General features: G+C 37.0%; 1 protein-coding gene across 3 annotated transcripts in view; it reads left to right on the top strand.

Moving 5' to 3' along the window:
* PREX2 (phosphatidylinositol-3,4,5-trisphosphate dependent Rac exchange factor 2) overlaps positions 1-25,677 on the top strand; it is a 284,434-nt gene that overhangs the window by 183,859 nt on the left and 74,898 nt on the right. For all 3 annotated transcript variants that reach the window (XM_055298134.2, XM_063612655.1, XM_055298135.2), the window contains exons 32-35: positions 319-536; positions 4,655-4,757; positions 12,824-12,967; positions 24,010-24,124. In XM_055298134.2, the coding sequence (XP_055154109.1) occupies positions 319-536; positions 4,655-4,757; positions 12,824-12,967; positions 24,010-24,124 (580 nt within the window). The remainder of the gene's footprint in view (positions 1-318; positions 537-4,654; positions 4,758-12,823; positions 12,968-24,009; positions 24,125-25,677) is intronic.

Here is a 25,677-nt window from a genome sequence, read left to right as displayed (position 1 = left end):
GTATAGAAAATATAAATAAATGAAGCCTTATTTTTCTCCCTCAGATTTTATCAAACAATTTAATGATTCTAGAATAGAGTCACAATATTGATTAGGAAAAAATATTTTAATATTTCTAACATTTTTTGGTGTTTAGTGTTTTCTGTAAAGCATATTTGCTAAAATGTGTGTGGTCATTTATAGAGCTCAAATTCACATTTTTCACATGTGTGAGTTTAGTGAAAAGATGAAATGCTAGTGAATGTAGATGCTTAACACATTGGTTTTCACCATCTGCAACATTTTTCAAAGCATTCTCTATGTTCTCTTTGATCACAGATAGTGAGACACAGCTCCGTAGAGACATGGTTTTCTGCCAGACTCTTGTGGCCACTGTCTGTGCCTTCTCTGAGCAGCTCATGGCGGCCTTGAACCAGATGTTTGACAACAGCAAGGAAAATGAGATGGAAACTTGGGAAGCCAGCAGGAGGTGGCTGGACCAGATAGCGAATGCAGGTGTTCTTTTTCACTTTCAGTCACTTCTGTCACCAAACTTGGTAAGGAAATCACAGGACTCCCACTGTCTGTGTCAACTGTAACCTGCACTGTAACATGTTTTGAAATAAGAAGTAGTTATTTCGTTCCCCCTGGTTATCTCTATGAATGTGCATGCATTCAGCTACTTTAAAAATATACATTTTTCTGTGGTCCTTCAAATTTTAATAATATATAGAATGTATTCCTTCTTTCCTGATTTGTATCTCTTCTCTGTGGCTGCTAAAAGCTGAGAAAGCCTCCATCTGTTACTAATTCTTGTATGCCTACACACTGACTGGAGAAAGTCATCAGAAGAAAAAGGGTCTTTCTGCTGCTGTTCCTTATTCCCAGTCCAAGGACACAGGCTGCTGTGAAACCAAAGCTCCTATTGAGATTGATGTCCTGGAGCAGGCTTGAGAGCCAGGCTCAGAGAGCTCAAATACCATACTGCCTGACAATCTGTTCAAAATTTGCATATGTTAAATAATTGTAGTTCTTTTCTTTGTATGCATGTTTGTCCTGTTAAATCGAAGAGCATTGCCTTAATTACTGAGAATATTCTATATTTATGCATTGGGTTTCCACAGTAGATACGACGAAAGCATCTTGAAATATTCGAAAAATAAAACTGTGGTGAACTGAAGAGTTTTTTCACCAATACCTCCTGTGGTTTGGATAGTTATCATCATGTTTAAAAGCAAATGTGTTCACTTTAATATATAAACTTTAGGTGATCACTGAATAGAATTGTGATTTTAAACATGACAGCCTATTTCATCTGTTAAAGTACACATAGAAAATGTAGCTACCAAGTAACATGTTTGAGCTTAAAAACAAATATATGTGTGTGTGTGTTTGTGTGTGTGTGTGTGTGTGAATTACATATGATAGGAAGCCTACTTTGTAACACATGGTAGGCATCAATTATCTGTTGAATGAATGTGTAAATGAGTAAGGCTTTATTTCTATTCTATTTTCCTTACTTTTAAACTGCCATTGTCTAATCAAGTGCCGATGCTTTTACTTTAATTTTACTGGAAATCTCAAAGAATATGAGAAAATATTTACAAATCATATATTTGATGAGTGACATATGCAGAATATATAAAGAACCCTTAAAATTCAACAGTAAAATGATAAATAACCAATTAAAAAGTAGACAAAGGATTTGAATAGATATTTCTCCAAAGATATAAAAGCGTCCAAAAAGCACATGAAAAGATGATCAACATGATTAGCCATTAGAGAAATGCAGCTCAAAACCACAATGAAATACCACAATGCGTGTGACACGGATGGCTATAATACAAAAGACAGATAGTACCAAGTTTTGGGGAGGATGTGGAGGAATTTTGTCACCCTCCTAAGTTGCTCCTGGGAAGTGGCACAGCCATTTTGGAAACTGGTTTGGCAGTTCCTCAAAATATGAACCATAGAGTTTCCATATTACCTAGAAATAGGATTTCTAGGTAACATCTAAAATAAATGAAAGCTTACATTCACACAAAATCTCGTATGCAAACATTCCTAGCAAGATTATTCATAGTAGCTAAAAAATTGAAACAACTTATGTTAATCAACTGATGAATGAACAAAATGTGATGTGTCCATATAATGGAATATTATTCAGCAATTAAAAGGAATGGAGTACTGATACATGCTACAACATGGGTAAACACTGAAAGCATTATACAAAGTGAAATAAGCCAGTCACAAAAGACCTCATATAGTTTGATTCCATTATGGTGAAATGTACTAAGTAGGTACATTTTAGAGGCAGAAAGTAGACTAGTGGTTGCTACAGCTGATGGTTGGGGGCAGGAAAATGAGGAGTGAATACTATTGGGTATTGGGTTTCTTTGGGGGATGATAAAAATATTCTAAAGTTAGACGATGGTGCTAGCTGGACAGCTCTGCGAATATACTAAAACCCCTGAGCTATACATTTTAAATGGGTGAATTTTACAGTATGTGAGTTATATCTCAATGAAGCAGTGTGGTTTTTTTTTTTCAACTGGTCTTGTGAAACCCTTAAATTTATTTAAGGAATTGATTTTAAAAAGAAAATAGAGAGGTTGCTAAGGAAAGAAAAATTCAAGAAACCCATAGTCTTTCTGCTTCTGTCACAAAGGCAGAAAGAAAACATCCACCCAGGAATGTGAATGGCTCTCTAGGAGCAGCGCTCTGGTGGTCTATGTGCCCCTGAGCGCGAGGCACAGCCAGTGGTCACTTGGGCCTGGCTTTGGCAATGTTGGCTGGAACACCATGGCTTGTGCTGTAGCTCTCAAAGGCCACACTGTCTAGAACATTTCTTTGTGAATTTCTGTCTACCAGAAAAAACACTGATTCTTCAGTCCTGTCCTTTCTTTCTAGGGTCATGACATTTTTTTGCTGCTTCAAAAGGATTTTTTTAAGATAATGGTTTAATAAACATTTATCCAGTACTTACTGTGTACTGTGCACTATATTAAACATCACACCAAGGTACAAAGGTGACAGTTCTTCCAACCTCTTTGTGTCTCCACCTTGCCCTCCTTTGGGGTCTGGGGCTACCTCCACTGATTCTTTATCACAGAATAGAAATTCTTTACCACCTCCTTCATCTTCTACTAATGCTGCCCCCAAATTTGGCTACGAGCTTACAGCAACCTTTTTTTTTGAGACAGAGGCTCACTCTGTCACCCAGGCTGGAGTGCAGTGGCGCAATCTTGGCTCACTGCGACCTCTGCCTTCCAGGTTCAAGTGATTCTCCTGTCTCAGCCTCCCGAGTAGCTGGATTACAGGCGTGCACCACCATGCTCAGCTAATTTTTGTATTTTTAGTAGAGACAGGGTTTCACCATTTTTGTCAGGCTGATCTTGAACTCCTGACCTCAGGTGATCCACCCATCTCAGCCCCACAAACTGTTGGGATTATAGGCATGAGCCACCATGCCTGGCCTACAGCAACTTTTACAAATGCTGTATACACCATGTTAAACTAACTGTTTAAAAGGATCATTGACATTTTATTTTTTTAAGAGATGGGGTCTTGCTCTGTTGCCCATGCTGGAGTGTAGCAGTGCAATCTTGGCTCACTGCAGCCTCAACCTCCTGGGCTCAAGTGATCTTCCCACCTCAGCCTCCCAAGTAGCTAGGACCATAGGTTCATGCCACCATACCCAGATAATTTTTTGATTTTTTGAGAGATAGTGTCTCACTATGTTGCCCAAGCTGGTCTTGAATTCCTGGGCTCAAGTGATCCTCCTGCCTCGGCCTCCCAAAGTGCTGGGGTTACAGGTGTGAGCCACCATGCCTGACGATTGACATTCTTAAGGAAACAAATATTAGCTTTGGAAGATAAGCTATGTATGACAAAGTTAATTATATTTTCATGATAAAACTATTAAAAGACCCTGTAAATAATGCATTAAACTGCTAATAGGAAGGCCAGAATCTAGTACCAGAAAGATGACATCACTGAGACACACACTGACTTTTTTAATGTCTGGGCCTTACTTGCCTTAGCTATAAAACTATATGCTATAAGAATGAGACGGATGATTAAAACAAACCAGATCTGTTACTCACAAGATTCTAGACTAAGACGCCACAAAGACAAGTGAGGTGAAAATGATTCTTGCTCCCAAGCTCGTTGGAAGCCAAATAACCATACATTAAAATTGATTTTAATCACAGTTACTAAAAATAGCAAATAAATATTAATAAGTTATCTCATTATAAAACAGGATAGCTATTATGTAGTTTGTCTTTTAAATAAAACAACATTTTTGCTTTTCAGATGTTATAAGATTTTAGAAGTTTAGATGCAAATAGCATGCTTTTCGTGTTCTGTAAATAATAAATGAAAATATGATTAGAATCCAGCTACAAAATAGACTGAAAAATGTGTGTATAACATAACCATTTAAACAATAGAGAAAAGGGAAAATATAAAACCATAAAAGAAACTTGTAACTTTAAGAGATTTGTTCATTTCATTTTGGGCAGTAAATTATTAAAGTCTTTATAATTTTGTTTTGTACCTGTGTATAAATAAAACACAGCGAAGTTGTTTTGGTCTGAATTTACATTATGTCATGTTATGTTATGTTGCTTTGTATCATCTTGTATTATACATTGTTTTTCTTTCTTTGTAGACAGATGAACAAGCCATGTTAGAAGACACGCTGGTTGCACTATTTGATTTGGAAAAGGTTTCCTTTTACTTTAAACCATCAGAAGAGGAACCCCTGGTTGCAAGTAAGTAATTAGGTATTTACAAAATTTATTTGGCATCAAACAATTATATATGATATAACTTTGGTATTAATATATTTGATAAGTATTTTATGAACTGAATGATTGAAATGTATCCTTTCGATTTAGAAATTTTCCATCACTAATCTGACAAAGGCAGTATTTTAAAAGTTTTATATTCAGAGAAGTAGCAATATATACGGTTTAATGTAAAATAACCATATATTTTACATTAAACAAAGTAAAATAACTTGCTTTTACTTTCTGCAAGTTATCATTACCTACTATTTCCACATTCCATAAATATAGTTAAAATAGATCTATCAGTCTAAGAAATCTTCAGTAGTTTGTTATTATTTTTATATGTCTCTTGTTTCTTCAAAAGTGTGAGCATCGTGTGTATTAGGCTAGAAGGTGTAAGCTTCTTCAGGTTTTATTTCTCACATTCCTAATGTCCAGTACAATAAATAAGGACTCCATACATTTTCATTTGATTCATGATCTGACTTAAGATGATAATCATTCATTTATTCATATATCAAAAGCTCCTTAAATGCCTCCTTCTTTCCAAGACTATTCTTGGTGTTGGATTCAGTAGAAAGCTAAACAGATATCTCTTATGGGGATTAAGTTAAGGTGAGGAGAGATAAATAATAGGCAAAATAATTTTATAATAAATTAGAAGGCAATTATGTGAAAGATATATAGGGAAACAAAAGAGAGCAAAGGATACCAATGAAGGGGCAGATGAAAGGTTGCAGATAATGAATGGGATAGGGAGGAATCTTTACCTAAAAGGAGAGCAGAGCCCTGAAAAGGTTAAGGGAGTTGTGGAGATATCGGAGGAGCAGTGTCCCAGGCTCACTGGACTCTGAGGCTGGGAGCAGACATGGCATGCTCTCAGGATAGCAAGTTGGCCTGCATAGGTCAAGTGGAGCAAGTGAGGGGAACAGAAAAAGAGATGGAAACAGCAAGGAGGCCAGACTATGCAGGGCTTGCCAGCTGTTGAAAGAGCTTTGCTTCCTAACCATGACATTGAACAGATGAATGATGGGATGTGGCTTCCATATTAAAAGGCTGTCTCTGACTGCTGTGTTAAATAGACTATTCTAGGACCAAGGGCAGAAGCCCAGTGATCAGTTAAAAAGCTACCTCTCCCAGGTGGGAGAGGATGGTGACTTGGCCTGGAGGGTAGCTGTGGAGATTATTTAAAAATAAAGCAATGTCAATACTGTTTAATTTATGAAAATAGAACAGAATATTATTAAAGTTTCATTTCCTCTGATGAATGAGGAAGAGAACAAGAAGCACAAAGTTAGAAATTTAGGTTATATTTATTCAAGAATTTTTCTGGCAGAGGGTATTATTTGATAAGGATAATATTATTTGAACAAATCGTGTGGTTTGCTGTGGATATGTATAGAATAGGATATATTTTCATTTACTTGAATAACGTGGGCATAGTTTTGCTAAAGGCAGAGAGAACTCTTTTCGTGATATAACCCAATGTGTTGTTTAAAGTTTCGCCTGAGGAACTGTAAGCTCACAGGAGTACTGTTTCCATGGTTCTCCTATGACATTATTGGCAAATGGTCTGTTGAACAAGTAGGAGAAGAACCAATATCATAAGCTTGATAAAATACTTCCTTACTGCATATCTACTGTGAAAGATTTAACTTTGGAACACATACTAAGTATAAAAAATAATTGAGACCATGTAAGTAATAATAATATGTAAATGTAGATGTCACTATAACACATACAGCCATTCTGAATATATTTGGCAATACATTTTAGTGTATCTCTTCAAAGTGTAACCTCAACTTCTGCAAATGGTTCTCTAGTGAGGGGCTCGTTCCAGTGCTGCACTATTGAACACTAAAAAGTGAAGATAGGAATATAATTCTTATTTTAAGTTGATGCAGGAAATAAGAAAATTATTCTGTATTCAGAGGTCATCACATCTTATTTAAGTGGTGTAAGAAAATGAAGCTTTTATTATGCATTGCATGTAGTTTGATCTTTCTGTTACTTAGATGCGGAGAAGTCAGATTCACTAATTAATTCTGTATCACTGGGATGGAGACTAGTTGGCTGCATGCCTTTGAGGGAGGACTAAGTACAGAGAGGGGGGAAGCATGAAGGTGTAAAGACACCATTGGCTTTGAAGTCAAGAAATCCAGGTCCAAATCTTGGCTTCATTCTTATCTTTAAGCATGAGAACTATAGCTTTCCCTAACTCACAGCGTTGAGGAACTTAAATAAGAATGTATTTGAAAGACTCTAGCATTACATATGTCTATACTAGTATTCAGTAAGTATTTGAATTCATCCTTCTTACTTTATTACTTTGCATTCTTCTCAAAAGCTATATTTATAGCATCACCTATAATCTCACTTTTGCATGAAAAGAATAATGAGATTCTGAAGAATTATGGCATGCCAAGCAAGTAGAAGTCAAATATCTTGATTAAAGACAGTTCATTTTCATTGAAGAAATAATTATTAAATATATATAACATGCTAAGTATTGAACTAAGTTCTAGGGATATCATGGTGTGCAAATGAAACAAGGCTTTTTTTGGCATTGAGCTTAGACACTCATGAGAGATACAAGGAAGTAAATGGGCAATTTGACCACTTTGTAATAAGGGAAATACGAGGTGCTTCCCATGTCTTATTACACAATCAGTGAAGGAGTAATAAACTAGCTAAATGGTAAGTTTGTCTATAATTAAATTTATTTTGTGGAAAATCTGCATCAGTTTAGGAGAATAATGTAATGACAGCAGGTCTTCTCCTTTTCAATGGTGATATGGGTCATTTTATAGTAGTTTATTATTAGGAGAATGAATATGTGTGAGTACCCACTATCCTTATATGGACCAGGCATTGTGCTTGGAGGTGTGGGTGCCATCATGGGTGAGACAGGCATGGTTCCTGTCTTCATGGAGCTGACAGCCTAGTTGGGAATAAGGAATTAGGAATCAATAATGAATGAGGAATGAATAATCAACAATCAATAAGAAATCAACTTAAAAATAAAACTGTGATAAATCCTATGAAGGAAATAAGCAGATGCATAAAGAAAAAAGGCGAGGCAGCCCTTCAAGGGGTGACTGGTGGAGGATTCTCTGCAGAAGTAGCTTTTAAGCTGAGATCTGAAGCATAAGAAAGACCCAACCCTGCAGAAAGTCAGGGAAGAGCAACCAAGGCAGACGGAACTAACAGCTTCTTAGTCAAAGACTTATTTTGAAACTCACGGGCCCGTTCAATGATTAGAGGCTGTGTTTACAAGGATGGGATGGCACTGTTGAAACTCCTCTCTGGGATGAATCCTTCTATAGGATGCTACCAGAGACCTTTTCCTTTTGCAATATTGGTTTTGAAACATTTAAATATTATATAGTCCTAATTATCAAGTTTGTTTTTTATAGCTAATAAATTTCCACAAATAAAAGGCAACAATTTTCAACTCCACATTAGTATTATGCACTTTTTAAAAAGGCCTTATATTTTTAGAACACTTTTAGGTTCACAGCAAAATTGAGAGGAAGGTACAGAGATTTTCCATACCCCTGTCCCTACACATGCACAGCCTCCCCAACTGTCAATAGCCCTCACGATAGAGGTACATTTCTTAAAATCAGTGAACTGTATTAGCATATCATAATCCCTCAAAGTTCATAGTTTACATTAGGATTCACTCTTGGAGCTGTACGTTCTCTGGATCTGGACAAATGTGTAATGACATGTATCCACCATTATAGTGTCATACAGAGTATTTTTACTGCCCTAAAATCCCATGTGGATTGCCTGTTCATTCCTCCTCCCTCCCACTCTGCACCCAACCCCTGGCATCCACTGAGTTTCTTTACTTTCTCCACAGTTTTGCCTTTTTCAGAACATCATATAGTTGGGATCATACAGTAGGTAGCCTTTCAGATTGTCTTCTCTCACTTAGTAATATGCATTTAAACTTCCTTCATGTCTTTTCATGGCTTGATAGCTCATTTCTTTTTAGCACAGAAGAATATTCCATTGGCTGGATGTACCACAGTTTATCCATTCAAAGGACATCTTGGTTGCTTTTAAGTTTTGGCATTTATGAAGAGTGGCTATAAGCACACATGTGTAGGTTTTTATGTGGATATAAGTTTTCAGCTCTTTTGGGTAGATACCAAGGACCATGATTCCTGGATCGTATGTTAAGAGCTTCTTAGTTTGGCAAGAAAGTGCCAAATTGTTTTCCAGAGTGGCTATGCGCATGGAGACTGGTAAGAAATACAAAGGCATAAATGGGCAATTTAACCACTTTAGTGATAAGGAAACTACAAGGTACTCCCATATCATATTATTTAATTAGTGAGAGAGGACTAAACTAGCTAAAGGATTAAATTTTATATAATGAAATTTATTTTGTGGAAAATCTACATTTTTCCCTCCAGTGATGAATGAGTGCGCCTATCACTCCACATCCTTGTCAGCATTTGGTGTTGTCAGTGTTCTGGATTTTGGCCCCTCTATGAGTGTATAGTGGTAGCTCAGTACTGTTTTAATTTGCATTTTCCTGATAACATGATAAGAGCATCATTTCATATGATTATTTGCCATCTCTGTATCTTCTTGAAAGAGTTGTCTGTTGAGGTCTTTAGCCCATTTTTAAAATTGGTGATATAGTTTGGATGTGTGTCCTTACCCAAATCGCATGCTTAATTGTAATCCCCAGTGTTGGAGGTGGGGCCTGGTGGAGGTGATTGGATCATGGGGGTGGATTTCTCATGAATGATGTTGTGCCTTCCCCTTAGTACTGTCTTCATGATAATGAGTTCTCATGAGAGCTGGTTGTTTTAAAATGTGTAGCACCTCCCCGCTTGCTCTCTTGCTCTTGCCATATGATGTGCCTGCTACCCCTTTCGTCTTCTGCCACGGTTATAAGTTTCCTGAGGCCTCCTCAGAAGCTGAGCAAATGTGAGCATCTTGCTTCCTGTACAGCCTGCAGAACTGTGAACCAATTAAAGCTCTTTTCTTTATAAATTACTCACTCTTAGACATTTTTATGGATTAATACACTTGGGTTGTTTGTTTTCTTATTGTTGAGTTTGAAGAGTTATCTGTGTATTTTGGATGACAGTTTTTATCAGATGTGTCTTTTGCAAATATTTTCTCCCAGTCTGTTCCTTGTTTTCTCATTCTCTTGACAATGTCTTTTGCAGAACAGAAGTTTTACATTTGATGGGATCTAGCTTATCTATTATTTCTTTCATGGATTGTGCCTTTGGTGTTCTTTCTAAAAGTCATCAGTATTTCCAAGGTCATCTAAATTTTCTCTTATGTAATCTGGCAGGAATTGTATAGTTTTTCATTTTATATTTAAGTCTATAATTCATTTTGGGTTAATTTTTGTGGAGGATATAAGGTGAGTGTCTAGATTTATGTTTTTGCATGTAGATGCCCAGTTCTTCCAGAAACATTTGTTGAAAAGACTTTTCTTTGCTCCATTGTATTATCTTTGCTCCTTTGTCGGAGATCAGTTGACTATATATATGTTAGACTGTTTCTGAGCTCTCTGTTCTATTTCGTTGATCTATTTGTCTGTTCTTTGGCCAATACCATGCTGTCTTCATTACTGTAGTTTTATAGTAAGTCTTAAATTAAAGGAGTATCAGTCTTCCAACTTTGTTCTTCTTTTTCTATGTTATGTTGGCTATTTTGGGTCTTTTGCCTTTTCATATAAACTTTAGAATTAGTTTGTCAATATCCAAGAAATAACCTGTTGGGATTTTACTTGGTGTTTCACTGACATTGTGGATCAAGCTGGGAAGAAATGACCCCTTGACAATAGTGAATCTTCCTATCCATGAACATAAAATGTTTTTCCATTTACTGAGTTCTTAAAAAATTTTTTGCACCAGTTTTTTAGTTTTCCTTATATAGATCTTGTAATATTTTATTAGAGTTATACCTAAGTATTTTATTTTGGGGAGGTGCTAATATAAATGGCATTATGTTGTTAATTTCAAATTCCACTTGTTTACTGCTGGTATGTAAGAAAGGAATTGACTTTTTTATATTAACGTGTATCCTGCAACCTGGCTATAATTGCTTAGTAGTTCCAGGAGCATTTTTTTGTTGATGTTTTCGTTTCCCATTCTTCATAGTTTCTTTTTTCTTGTCTTATTTGATTGCAATAGCTAGGACTTCCAGTATGATGTTGAAAGGAGTGGTAATGGGCTGGGTGTGGTGGTGGCTTATGCCTGTAATCTCAACGCTTTGGGAGGCCAAGGCTGGAGGATCACTTGAGCCCAGGAGTTTTAGTGCTCTTAGTTTGAACTTCACTGTAAATTAATATACTTTATAATTTTCATTAAGTTTTAGTTCCTTGATTCCTAATATAACATCTTTATTTGTTCTATGTTGGTTCTATAATATGAAACTCCAACTGTTGTATCATTATCACTATTTTTCTTTCAATAACATTATCCACTTGTTAGCATAGAGGTTGCCTATATTGATGCCAAAGATGAAGGGTATGGAATTTAACACAAATTAAAATATAAATGTGAGACAGTGTGTGAAAAGGGGAACTAGAGGATACAGATATTTAGTAGGTATAAATCTGTATTTTATTTAGTGTCCATGGTTCTTTTAGTTTTTATTTGAGAAATCAGAAAAAAAGAATTTTCCCAATTATTAAAATGCTATTAATATTCAACCCTTTGGGTGAGAAACCTGTTCATTCTCTTTTCTAAATCAAATGCTTCATGTCTTTATTTAAAAAAATAGTAACAAAAATAAAACAAGTACTTTATAAGGCATAAAGGAGATAAATAGATATTAATGACATGTTTCCCTATTGGTATGCAGAATTAAATAGATAGATTTAATAAGGAGCCTGGAATCTGTGATCATAGATGCCATTTAACCTTGAACTCTACTTTTTTTTTTTTTTTTTTTTTGAGGTGGAGTCTCACTCTGTCACCCAGGCTGGAGTGCAGTGGCGCGATCTCGGCTCACTGCAAGCTCCACCTCCCGGGTTCACACCATTCTCCTGCCTCAGCCTCCCAAGTAGCTGGGACTACAGGCGCCCGCCACCACACCCAGCTAATTTTTTGTATTTTTAGTTGAGATGGGGTTTCACTGTGTTAGCCAGGATAGTCTCGATCTCCTGACGTCATGATCCACCCACCTCGGCCTCCCAAAGTGCTGGGATTACAGGCGTGAGCCACCGTGCCCAGCCCAAACTCTACTTTTATATATAGTTTTATTTCAAGAAGCAGGTTAGAAGTTATAAATACCAAGTGAGGAACATGTATTAAATGCCAATTACATTTGTTTGTCCTTAATTTTTAACTGGTTATTGTGACTATTCAGGCTTTTAGGATGATTTTACATTCTTTTCTAATGAGACAGAATTATTTGTCATGGATAAGTATCATAAAATGGAGAGGATGTATGATAGCATTGTGAGATACTCCTACTGAAATTTAGTTTTCAAGTTGATTGTTTTTTTTTTAAGTAATTAAATTTAGGATCTTTGAAAATAGCTACAAGACTTGGGACAATTTTTAATGACTGTGGGGCATCAACAAAGGATAATATATTTCCAATCTGGTGCTCAGGGAATAGAGCTTGCAGAATCCATGCTAATTTTGGTAGTGGTTGCTGTGTACTCAATTTCTTGCACACTACTTAAGAAGTATACCCCAAGGACTCATTCTGACTAAAATGTGAATGAAGCAGCTGCCCTGGGAGATTTTGAATCCAAACCATGTGTAGCTAAACACCTCATTTAGTTAAGTGAGACATCTGATATGTCAAAATGTAACAAAGTTGCCTATTATGGAATTTTTATAATATAGTAACAAATCCATTGCTTTAACTAATGAGAACTGATTTAATATTCTTTCACTGAATAGCACTGTATGTCAAATCCCAACTTGATAAACATGATCACGCTTAATATATTGGTGTCAAGTAATTCTCAGGATTCTTTCTGAAGGTTAACAAAAATACCATCTAGCATATCCTTATTTTAGGAAGTAATATACTATTAAATCTCATTTTAGATGTTCCTCTTACATATCAAGCAGAAGGAAGTCGGCAAGCTCTGAAAGTTTACTTCTACATTGATAGTTATCATTTTGAACAACTTCCTCAACGGTTGAAAAATGGAGGAGGGTTTAAAATTCATCCTGTTCTTTTTGCACAAGGTAAACTGTTTTTCTTTTGATGGCTGCTGTACTTAAATTATTTTATCTTTATTAATGCTTTTATGAATGTGATTTTAACAGTTGGGATTTTTAAATTAATTTGAAAATATCATTTAGCTAATATATTTGCTTCTGGGAATGTTTATTAAGGAAATAATGCATGATTTAAATATTTACCAAATACAGTTGCAGCATTATTTATAATGGAGAAATAAGACATGAGTGGCGTAAATAAAGATAAAATAATTTCGGTTAAATAAACTGCTTAAGTAAGTTAAATTATGGTAAAATCATTACAGTTTTATGGTTAAAATATTTTATGAGATAGAAAAAGTTAATATATGCATGCAGATTATTAAACAGAATTTATACTTTAGTCTTAATTATATCACACATGTGTGTCTATACCTACATATATGTATGTTAAATGTTTTCAGTATCAATGGATGGTTAAATTGATGCTTTTAAAATTCTTTATGTCAACTTTTCTTTTTGGTCAGAAAATATATATTCCTTTGCCATTTTGTTTTTCCCAAGAGTGACTATCAACATCTGCAGTAGAATAAATTAAGGTTAGCATGAGCAAGAAAATTCTTGCAGTGAACTCTGTTTCTGAGGGAAGGTCTTGAATCTTTCTTATTTTGGGGTCATAAAATGCTACCTAAAAAAGATCAGAAGTCTTGATTATTGTGGTGTGTCCTCTAGTCTATTATTTCTCTCCACATTCTAAAAAAATGTGTGTCATGTCACAAGATTGTATCAGTTTCTCTGAATGATACCATAGGGAATTTTATTTTTTTCTTCTTTTGAATTTTCAAGAACTACATTGGTTTTGCTGTGGAATTTCAATGCTCTAATAAAAAATGAGAAGAGTAGAGGGAATAAAATCCATCTATCTATATAACTAAAGAATGGACAGGCATATGAAATCTAAATTCACTACTAAATGAAAATTTTTCATTATACCATGATATGGTTTGGCTGTGTCCCCACCCAGATCTCATCTTGAATTCCCATGTGTTGTGGGAGGGACCTGATGGGAGGTAATTGAATAGTGGGGGCAGGTCTTTCCCATGCTGTTCTCACGATAGTGCATAAGTCTCACGAGATCTGATGGCTTTAAAAATGGAAGTTTCCATGCACAAGCCCTCTCCTCTTGTCTGCGACCGTGTGAGACTTGCCTTTCACCTTCCACTATGATTGTGAGGCCTCCGCAGCCATGTGGAACTGTAAGTCCATTAGACCTCTTTCTTTTGTAAATTGCCCAGTCTTGGATATGTCTTTATCAGAAGTGTGAAAACAGACTAATACATGTCATGTGCATATTATTTTAAAACCCTGAATTCAATTACCGTAGTTTAAAAACTGTGAGTACCTCAAACATACTTGGCAGGAATACATTTCAACAGATGACGATTGCAGTGAAGAGATGATTTTAGGAGTTATTAGAACGTATTTTCATTTCTGTTTGGAGGACTGTGATTTATAGACAGGGTCAGTGTAGGTAATCCAGATTCTATAATGAAAAGGAAGAAGAAGAAAAAAAAGAAGAGTGGGCAAAAATGGACCTTTGGAGACAAGTTAGAAGAATAATTTAATCTAAAATATGTTGGGCTAGTTTTGGTGGCTCATGCATGTAATCCTAGCACTTTGGGAGGCTGAGGCAGGTGGATCACCTGAGGTCAGAAGTTAGAGACCAGCCCAGGCAACATGGTGGAAACCTGTGTCTACTAAAAATACAAAAATTAGCCAGGTGTGTTGGTATGCGCCTGTAATCCCAGCTACTCGGGAGGCTGAGGCACAAGAATTGCTTGAATCTGGGAGGTAGAAGTTGCAGTGAGCCGAGATCGTGCCACTGCACTCCAGCCTGGGCAACAGGGTGAGACTCTGCTTCAATCAATAAATAAATAGCCATTACAGGGATAACTAGTTTGAGAAGATAGGGACGGATGTTGGTCTGGAATGTTAACTTTTACAGGGTTTAGCCAGGACTTACAATTGTTAAAGACTCTTTTCCTTTATTTCTCTCTTCTTAAAAATTTTGTCTTTGAAATTATTACTGAGATGACAGATGGCACTAAGCATCTTTAAAAAAATTATTGCATCTGTGACACGTCAGCCATAAATAGCTGAATAATCATATCCAACAGCAAATGTACACACAGGCAAAGAATTATTTTGCAAGCGACCTCTATTTTATAACTTTGGCAAAAGCCAATTTAAAAATAATCCCTAAATATGTATTATTTCAGTGAATGCACTATAGCTTTTAAAATGTAATTTAAAGAAAAGCTATAGCAAACATTAGGTTTTGGTATGCTCCCAGCAGCAAAATATGAAAAATGATGTGAATAAGTACCAGTAGAAATATTTCTGCAGTTGAGGTCACAGATAGGTAAACAAGATGGGAAACATTCTGTACCATTAAAAATCTGTCAGTGATAAGGTTGTTTATTTACGGGGGGTGCAGAAGTTCTTCTGCCTTTATAAAACTCCCGTGAGGAATCATTAGTAGCTTAGCATTCATCAGATTGAGAGAAGTACAGGAAAATCAGACCTAGTTTGAGTAGAGATTACCATCTGGTAATTGAAGGCAGTGGTAAATGAAAGAGATTCCAAATGTCATCTCTTCCTTTAAATGCTTTAAATGAAATGCTTCCTTTAAATGCTTTAAATGAAAGTTTATTTAAAGCATTTTAGTTTTGTATATACATGACTCTTTGCTAGCAAATAAAAAAATAGAAGAAATGGATGAATTTGAAATTTTCCTAGGAAATTTACTAAAGTCAACCCTCCTAAAGTTGTCTGTGGTACCATATACTTAGAGTAGAACAGGAAGCAAATGTGTCACCCCTTTCTCATTTTCCTTGCCTCCATGGATCACTGGGAAAAGGAGGGCACAGTAGTTGATGGGGCATCCTGCAGAGATGGGACCAGCTATTAGATCAGGAATTTCAGGGTTGGAAGTGAGCAGGGTTGGCAGCCAATGTGTATTGCTGAAGGCAAGAACTGCAGAAGAACAGGAACCTAGGCAGACAGAAGTGATACAGGTTTTCAAGGTAAGGAACAGAGAAACGGCTGGACAGGAAAGTAAGTGCAAAGCCTAACCAACCAAACTGCTAGAATGTGCCAGTCATGCTAAAACAATCTTCTGGCTGGTATTCCTAAGTGCTTCCTACAGGACACGGAATGCTGTTGGGATCCCTCAGCCCTTGGTGAGATAAAGCAAGCAACTACAAGTTGGCAGAAAATGAGAGTACAAAGAGGATAAATATTCAGGGCCACTTCTCTACACGCTCCCCACTGACTAAATTTCCTGATTTGTCAGCGGTTTTCAGTACTTAGCTGCACATTAACGATCTTGGAAAGGTTTTAGAGAATACCCAGGCTCTGCCCCATGCAAAATCCATTAAGGCAGAATCTCTGAGAAGTGGAGCCCAGATACCAGGATATTTTAGAAGCTTTCCAGGTGATTCTGGAGTCCACCAAAAGTGAGAAACCACTCTAGGTCTGTGTGGATTATGAAACACTGTGCAATTATCCAGCTAATCTTTATTTAATTAGACTAATCCATTTTACAAATGTTCAGCATGTCTGGATTCTGGGGAGCTGAAGCAAGGGCTGGGTCCAGGAACAACGTAAAATATTTCTGCATTGTTAGGTCGTTAGGATGCAGGCTGTCCTTAGGAGAAGGTGTGATCCTAGCGGGATAGTTTTCTCCAGCAAAGGCTGGAGAGTGAACAGCTGAGAGATGTCTTCTGCGGCTATCACAGCAGCTGGGCAATGAGCCCACCATTTCTGAGAGAGGATCCGAGCCAGTGGCTCTTTGAGCATCCTCTGTAGTCCATGCTTTGCACCTGTCAGACCCATGTCTTTGTGTAGGGACTGGGAGAGGCTTTTCCAGGACTCCCCTGGGCCTCCTTTCTGGATGGGGGAGGGGATAATTTAGGAGAGAAAAATTAAAAGGATTAGCTATAGCCCTTGCAGCCCCAGCTTGTCTACAGCTGCCACAGAGTCTCATTTTCCCTCTTCTGCTATCCATTGTAGATTAGCCTCACCCTCCGTCTGAACCTCTGCTGGTCTCTGTGGCTAATCTGTGGCGTGGACCAATACCTTCATCCCTAAGGGGCTTGATCCTCTGATTACTCTACCCTTCTCAGACTAGGATTGCTGCAGTTGTCCATTTATCATCAAATTTGTGCAAGGAAGTACTAAGAGGGACCCCAGTAGACACCTGGGTGCCAAATATATTCCTTCTGGCTCCCATTGTGTAACAATAGCCCTACTTGCTTCTGATGATTAGGGTGGAGCAGCTTTGCCGAGGTGGCGATTGATCTTCTTGGCTGTGGGTGCCTTGGAAACCCACAGACCAAGTGTTTCAGGGATTGGAAGCTCACATTACCCAAGTGAGTCATTGGAAATGATGCGTTCATTTCCCAGTGCTGCCCTAGCAAGTGACCACAAGCTGGGTGGCTTAAAACAACAGAAATGTATTCTGCCACAGTTCTGAAGGTCAGAAGTTGGAAATCAAGATGTTGTCAGGCCATGCTTCCTCCTTCCTCTTTTGGCCTTTGGTGTCTGCCAGCAGTCCTTGGCATTCCTTGGTTTGTGGCAGCATAACTACAATCTCTGCCCCTATCCTCACATGGTCTTCTTCCCTCTGTGTGTGTCTGTCTCTGTGTTTCTACATACAAATTGCCCTCTTCTTATAGGGACACCAATCATTGGATTTGGGCCTATCATAATTCAGTAGAACCTCATTTTAATTTGGCTACATCTGCAAAAACCCTACTTCAAAATAAGGTCAAGGCTGAATATGATGGCTCACACTTATAATCCCAGAACTTTCTGAGGCCAGGATGGAAGGATCACTTGAGCCCAGGAACTTGAGACCAGCCTGGGCAACATAGTGAGACCTCATCTCTTAAAAAAAAAAAATTAGCTGGTTCTGGTGGCACACACCTGTAGTCCTACCTATTCGGGAGACTGAGGTGGAAGGATCACTTGAGTCTAAGAGGCCAAGGCTGTAGTGAATTATGGTAGCACTACTGCACACCAACCTGGGCAACAGAGTGGGACCCTGTCTCAAAACAAACAAACAAAACCAAAAATAAGGCCACATTTGTAGGCCCCAAGGGGTTAGGACTTTGTCGTATGTTTTTGTGGGCACATACAAACCTCGACAGATGTTAAGCACGGTCATTTGTGCTTTCACCCTTGGTTCCTGGACCCGGGTATTCTGCCTCTCAGAAATGTGGCATCATATACAGGTCTTCGAATATATGTAGTGAATATAAAGTGTCCTGAAGTACAGCATCCCTTCCTTGTAAAGTGTTGTTCAATACCCATTTCCTGGGTCTTCTGATGGTAGTTTGCCTTAAACCAAATAGGCTATGTGATGCTTAAACCAAATAGGATATGTGATGCTTAAACCAAATAGGATATGGTCTTGTCTCTGCCAGCATGCGCTTGAGTATTCTCGTTTTTTTTTTTTTTAACTCCTATGAAAAAAAAAAGCTGCCACCCAAACCAACCACCCCTAAGTCTTACCTCTTGACAAGGTATCTTTCTTTGTTCTGAGAATAATAAAAATCACGTAGAAACTTGAGTGCTTTCTCTTTTAAATGAAAGGGAACGTTTTGTTATAAACACTGTCACTTTCTAAGTGCCCTTTATTCAATTTTTTTTCCTCCTAAACTCTTCTTAAGGCTCTTTAAAAGATAAATCTTGGCCAGGCGTGGTGGCTCACGCCTGTAATCCCAGCACTTTGGGAGGCTGAGGTGGGTGGATCACGAGGTCAGGAAATTGTAGCCATCCTGGCTAACACGGTGAAACCCCGTCTCTACTAAAAATACAAAAAATTAGCCAGGTGTGGTGGCAGGTGCCTGTAGTCCCAGCTGCTCAGGAGGCTGAGGCAGGAGAATGGCGTGAACCCGGGAGGCGGAGCTTGCAGTGAGTCGAGATCACGCCACTACACTCTAGCCAGGGCGACATAGCGAGAATCCCTCTCAAAAAAAAAAAAAAAAAGATAAATCTTTTAGTTTTGCATTTGGGTTTTACACAATATTTATAATTGAAACAATATAGCTTTTTTACAAAAGAAGAAATCGTTTCCAGGATGGAGATTTCCAAAATGTTAGGAGTCTGTGTGAAGGTGTAAACCCACCTCTCTTCAGACAGCACAGTTCCAATCAGCCTAGTTGTGCCAACTCGTATCGGAGGAGGATGGGAGGTTTCACGATGACTCAATGGCCAATTAAATGCTTTCCAATTCATGGTTTATTGCAAGGCTTTCACACACCAACAATCATGCAAATACACTCAATGCACACAGGCAGACATAAAAGAGAGGGGGAACAAACCGTGGTGAGTAGCTCAGGAGGCCGGCAGGCTGGCTGAGGCACAAGGAAGGCCTGGATTTCGCTGGAAACGCTGACCGGCAAGGGGATGGGGGTCCGTGCTCGTCTCCTGGCAGAGCTTCCAGCGGCCACTACCAATGGTGAGGAGGCCTCAGAGTTCTCCTGGCCAAGCTTCTGCAGGCATCTCCACCACTGTCAGTTTCTTGCTGTTTCTGTGGCTCTCCACAGGAGTCCATAGTCATCGTCTCAGCCGCCTTTGGCTTCACTTTTCTGTGGTGTCTCTGAGGTGCCTGGCCACGGCAGGTGTCATCTTATCACCTCAGTCCACCGTACATGTGCTTGTCACGTTGAAGGGTCAGCAGTTTCACTGTGGGCTGAGTGACTTGTCATAAATGACTCCATTTCGAGACATTTAGAATCACAAAACATTATTATGTATCACGCGGCCATTCTCACATACTTGTCACAGTGGGATCAACAAATCTTGCTTCTCTCCCAAGAACTGGGACCAATTCTGAGGAATTATGACCCATGGTGACCATTTCTGGGGAATTCTAGCAGTGCATGTGCCGTGTCTTATTTAACCAAACAAGTGTGCTATCGAAAGAGAGTGTTAGCAGACTGACACTATTCTTAAAATTATTATTCAGAGATTCTGTGTTTTTCCTGATTAATCCCTTTCCTGGAAAAGCCTTGAAAGGTATTTTGAGTAAGTGGAAATGTAGCTCGCTTCAGTCTAAGAATAATTTAATCTTTAATTTTCTGTAACATTCATTAGGTTTTCCTTTTTTGCTGACTACCTAAATTTAATGGAATGTTTTTCTTCCTCTACTTGAAAAGTAGTAGAAGGAAATAAACTAAATATTCAACCAAGTATGTTGATACTGCTTTGAGAAATATATTATTTTATGGATGAGAACTAAGGAAATTAGACAAGGCAATGCCAAATTTAACATGTTTGAAATTAACATGTTATTTAATTTGGTAGAATGTTGTTCTGGGTTTTTTATAACAATAAATAAACAAGTTGTTTAGCTAAAATAGGGAATGTTGTCATCTTTCGTCTTCTCTGTCATACAAATTTTAGTTTTTAAATATAAAACTCATCTTTTATTTGTTCACTCCCCACAATCCTATACATGTGACACAGAATTCTTACCAAGACTCTTGGGAAAATTGTTAGGCACTTTTCAAATTTTTAAAAAATTTTATGTGATTGTGAATTTTAACTGCGTTGTTAATTTGGAATAATATTGTCAAAAATGTAATGAAAATGGAAACGTATGAGATTGTAGAAGTATTCATTAAAATTATATTAAATTATGTTTATATACTTGTTCTTATATAAAATTTGGGACAGGACTGGCCATTCTGGCCAAAGTTGAACCATCAAGATCTTTATAAAAATTAGTTCCCAGGTGGTTTCCCCCAAGCCCTCTCCCCTTACAGTTCCACTGCTGTGCTGTCCCACTGTTCTCCTTCCAGTCTTTCTGGTTTTAAGTCACGAATCAAAGTGTTTTTGCATGGACCCTTCTCTTAGTCCCACAAACTTTGTGTTTGGCTAAGCACACTCTGCATAATCAGTATCTCATTGGAATTAAATTAGGTAATACCTGTATAGCATTTGGCATGTTGCCTAGTAAATAAAACTCATTCAATAAGTAAGAATACTCATGAGCTGTCTTAATACTATTATTTAATTAAATTCTTTCTCATTAACCATAATTAGTAGGTACTTTTATTTTGCAAGTCAAAATGCAGAACCTGAGAATCTCAGATATTAACTTGACCAAAGTCACACAGCAGAAACTGGAATTTTACTCTAATACATCAGCTTTCCAGCTAGTAAGAGTAATTTATCTTGAAGTATGACTGTTGGTAGACTGAATCCTCCTGGGATATTTACCTTTCACAAATAGCAGTTTGTGAACATGGCAAGTATTTAAGGATTATTTTATCAGGGAGAGTTTCTTTTATTTCCTGTGTGTGTTCAGGACCAGAAGTTTGTTGAGCCAGTTACAACTATTCTAATTAACGAAGATGTAGGTTCTAAGAGAGAAAGCCTGTCCTTTTCCCTTTGAAGGGTTGCTGAAAATGAACTTGCAATAGGCAGATTAATAAGGAAACAAAGCATACAAAATTTATTTAATGTGCACGGGGCAAAATCATGGGAGAGTGATTACCCAATAACTCAGTGAGGTCCAGATACTTACATACCCTTCTTCATAGGCGATGGGGGAGGTGGGGAATGTAGGAGGTAGTAAAATGTTTATTAGGGAGAATGAATGGGCCCAGGAGACAGAAATTAACTTATAAATGATTGTCTTGGAATTTGAATGAGCTGGAGAAATAGATATTATCTTGTGGGAAAAGTCCTCCTAGGTGGGTTACATTCCACAGTCTTCTTTTCTAGGATAGATAATGAGATTTCCAGGGAGGATAGGGAAAGCAATTGTGTTTTCTTTTGCAGGTCTGGTCTTAAGGCAGATAAGATATATCAGAGAAAAGCCTCATCCAATATCTGCTGACTTGCAGAAGCCTTTAATTTAAAGTAATCAGTTTACCAGAGTGTCATATTTTAAGGGTAAATTTTCCTGGGCTCCTTCCCAGAAGCCATAAGAAACAAACAAATTAAAAAGCTGTGAAACAAGCACACAAATTTCATTTTCTGTACTGAAGTAAATGTAGTGTGTTTTCTCCCTAATCTTCCACAATTGCTTTTCTCAACTATAAACCAATTTTTAAAATTTCCATTTAAAAAAATCTGCAAATATGACATGGATCTTTAAAATTTTATTATTTTCTTCAGTGTTCTGGAATTCTGACTAGTTTAATAAAACTATAGCACGGCTAAAATTAGCAGTCAGTTTCCTATTTCCCCCCTCAAAATGGTGATAGTTTCTTTCACTTTAAAGAAATCTCGTGATTTAGTTAAGAAACTAGTACATTTAGCAGTCTTGAAAGAAGATTGTTTTGAATTTTGAAATTGTTTATTAAAAATTGAGGCTCATAAGTAGTGATGCATTTCGAGGGAAAATAATTTACATTTCCAACTTGGATCCATAGCCATTCCTGTTACTGACAACTTTTCCACAGGAAATCTTGTATTTCTGGGCCCTTGTCCTGCAATTTATTTCCTCTCCAAAATTTTTTAAATGATACCTCATAAAGGTTAAAGGAAAAATACTGAATCAAAAATGTTATTAAAAAGGAAAATTATATGCTATTCAAAATACATTTAAAATTAGTGGGATATTATAACTAAATTAACTGACAATTTGAGTAGAGGTGATTTTCTAAGATTTCAATTTATACTTTTTATTTAATACATTAATATTTCTTAACTAAGGTTATACAAGAATGTGAATATGCATGGGGAGTGAAAATTTCCATTTTTTTACTCTGACATGTTTTTGTTGTTGTTACTGTTGTTTTAAGAGACAGAGTCTTACTCTGCCCCCCAGACTGGAGTCCAGTGGCACGATCCTAGCTTACCGCAGCTTCAAAGTCCTGGGTTCAAGTTTTCTTCCCACCTCAGCCTCCTGAGTAACTAGGACTACAGGTGCATGCCACCAGGCCAGGATGATTTTTTAATTTTGTTTTTTTAGAGACAGGGTCTCGCCGTGTTGCCTAGGCTAGTTTTGAACTTCTGACCTCAAATAATCCACCTGCCTTGGCTCTCAAAGTGCTGGAATTATAGGCATGAGCCACTGTGCCAGGCCTCTGACATACATTAATGCACAGTTCTGCCTCTCATACATATGTTGCAAATATGTACATATATGTGTCATATGTAATAGATGTGTGTGTATAAATATCAAATACATCGGAAGTGTGAGTTTAGCTTCACAAAGAATGTTGTAGAGGAGGACAAATAATTTTCTCTCTACCTTTCATAGTTCTTAGTTGGGATGGTCCCCATAGCAAAAGACAAGTTAACATGAGAAAAACAAACAGAAGTTTAATAGCATGTATACCTCATGTATATATGGGAGATACCTAAGGAAAAGTGACTAAATCTGAAAGAGGTAGCTTTGAACTTAGGCTTAAATATAACCATTTTCTACTGAAACAGAAGAAGGGTCTAGGGAAGGCCCAGTTATGGGGAAGTGACCAGGAAAGCACCATAAAAAAAGGGTAAGATCTGTTGTGCAGATAAAACTCTGTGATCATCTTCCTTCTCTTCCTAGTACAGAGGGGGAGACACTCTTACAAGTAGAGGTTTCTTTTATGGATGTAAATTTTCCTTATCAAAGGGAAACTTCTACTGGGTTTTCAGAGTTTCTCTTGTGTCTGCGCACAGTTTCTCAAAATAACCAGATCAAAATAATCCTTATGCCAATGAGACATATTTTGGGGTGATATATTCTGGTGTCCTACAGTTATATTTTGGAGTGGCATATTTTGGGCTCCACAACATATACAAAATGTTTTAAAAATAGAGGACAGTTAAACCAGAAATTTTCTTTGCCTTTTGGACAGAAAAATCACCAAATGTTTGATATTTATTTTGAGAGCAGAACAGTTTTCATTCATTTTTGGACCTAACATAGTTTTTTTTTTGCATATATGTTGATAATTGGTCCTATTTGCTAAATTTACTAATAATCAATAAAATTATACTACATGTGGAGAAATTGAGTTATAAAATTGCTTGTAAAATATGTTTACTTGTTTACACAGCCCTGGAGAGCATGGAAGGATATTATTACAGAGACAATGTTTCTGTGGAAGAATTTCAAGCTCAGATAAATGCAACCTCACTGGAAAAGGTCAAACAGTACAACCAGAAGCTCAGGTGTGTAACAATCCAACTGAAAAATAATAAGCGTCTATATTTGATAGAAATGTATTAATAGGACTTTTGATGTTATTTATCATATTAGATTATTAATGACGTTTCTTTTGATATAAAGTCCTCATATTTAGGGTTTAATCTTTTAAATATTCTAATTTGCTATACTTTTTCCAAGTAAAAATAATTAAGTAAAAGTGTGTTGAAATTTTTATGCAAATTTTAAAATTTCTGAAGAAATAAAGAGAAGGGGTTATATATGTAGTAGACCATTTCCAAGAAAGAAAATCACTGACATATGTTATAGTGGTGTCCCCTATCAGATTTATTGGATTAAGGGTAAAATAGGTTTCTCTATGTACCACTAAATAACTGGCACCCTCACACAGAAAGAAGAATATGTGTTCAGCATGGAAGATATGATTGATCATGTTCTTGGTATTGGAGAAATATTTGCTTTCAAATGTGTCCCTTAATGCTTGCATTTTACTTTTTCCCCCCAAAAAATAGTGTTACTGGTACAATGATAAATGACAGGGAAAATTAACCACAGTAAGTGAAAGGAAATGTATTATAATTCAAAAGCTTTATTTGTCAACAAATTATTAGTGTGTGTGTGTAACCCTGTTATTCTAATAGCACACCCCAGATCCTGACCCTGCATCAGTGTGCTTTTAATATTAATTGTTATGTTTTTAGAAAAACTAAATAATCCCCTTTTAATTTCAGCCAACTTGATCACACACAAAATTTCTTTCACAAGATCCATCTTCCACAAACCTTCTACAGCTTGCTTAAAACATCAGTGGTATCCTACATTTTACCATAGGACAAAAATTTACTTTCCCTTCTCCCTTATGACCATACAAAGTTCTCTCTCATGTAACAAAAAAATTACTTATCTTTTCAACTTTCTTTACATCATATTTTCTTTATATGTTCTGTATATAGACATGTTTCTCTTATATCTGGTAGTTTTAGTTACACATACTGATTACAGTTTGCATTAGTTTGTTCTCACACTGCTAATAAAGACATACCCAGGACTGGGTAATTATAAAGGAATCAGGTTTAATTGACTCACAGTTCCATATGTCTGGGGAAGCCTCACAATCATGGTGGAAGGCAAGGAGGAGCAAGTCACATCTTACATGGCAGCAGGCAAGTGAGAGAGCATGTGCAGAGGAACCCCCATTTAGAAAACCATCAGATCTCTTGAGACTTATTCAATATCATGAGGACAGCATGGGAAAGACTCACCCCCATAATTCAATTACCTCCCACTAGGTCCCTCCCACAACATGTGGGGATTATGGGAGCTAGAATTCCAGATTTGGGTTGGGACACAGCCAAACCATATCACAGTTTTAACCTGGTAACTAATTTTCAGTGAAAAACCTAAGAAGTAAGTAATTTTGAACTATTTTTTACTAGTATTTTTTGATGAAAACCATTTTATAATTCCTTAGAAAGAGGTTTTCTCAATTTCTGTTTACTAACAGATCTAAATATATTTATTTTACTATGCCATGTAAAAATATGATGTTAAAGTGTAT

This window comes from Symphalangus syndactylus, chromosome 11 (assembly GCF_028878055.3).
Source record: "Symphalangus syndactylus isolate Jambi chromosome 11, NHGRI_mSymSyn1-v2.1_pri, whole genome shotgun sequence".
NCBI classification, from domain to species: domain Eukaryota; kingdom Metazoa; phylum Chordata; class Mammalia; order Primates; family Hylobatidae; genus Symphalangus; species Symphalangus syndactylus.
Note: the sequence above shows the minus strand (reverse complement) of the source record. Positions and strands in the feature narration are given on the sequence as shown.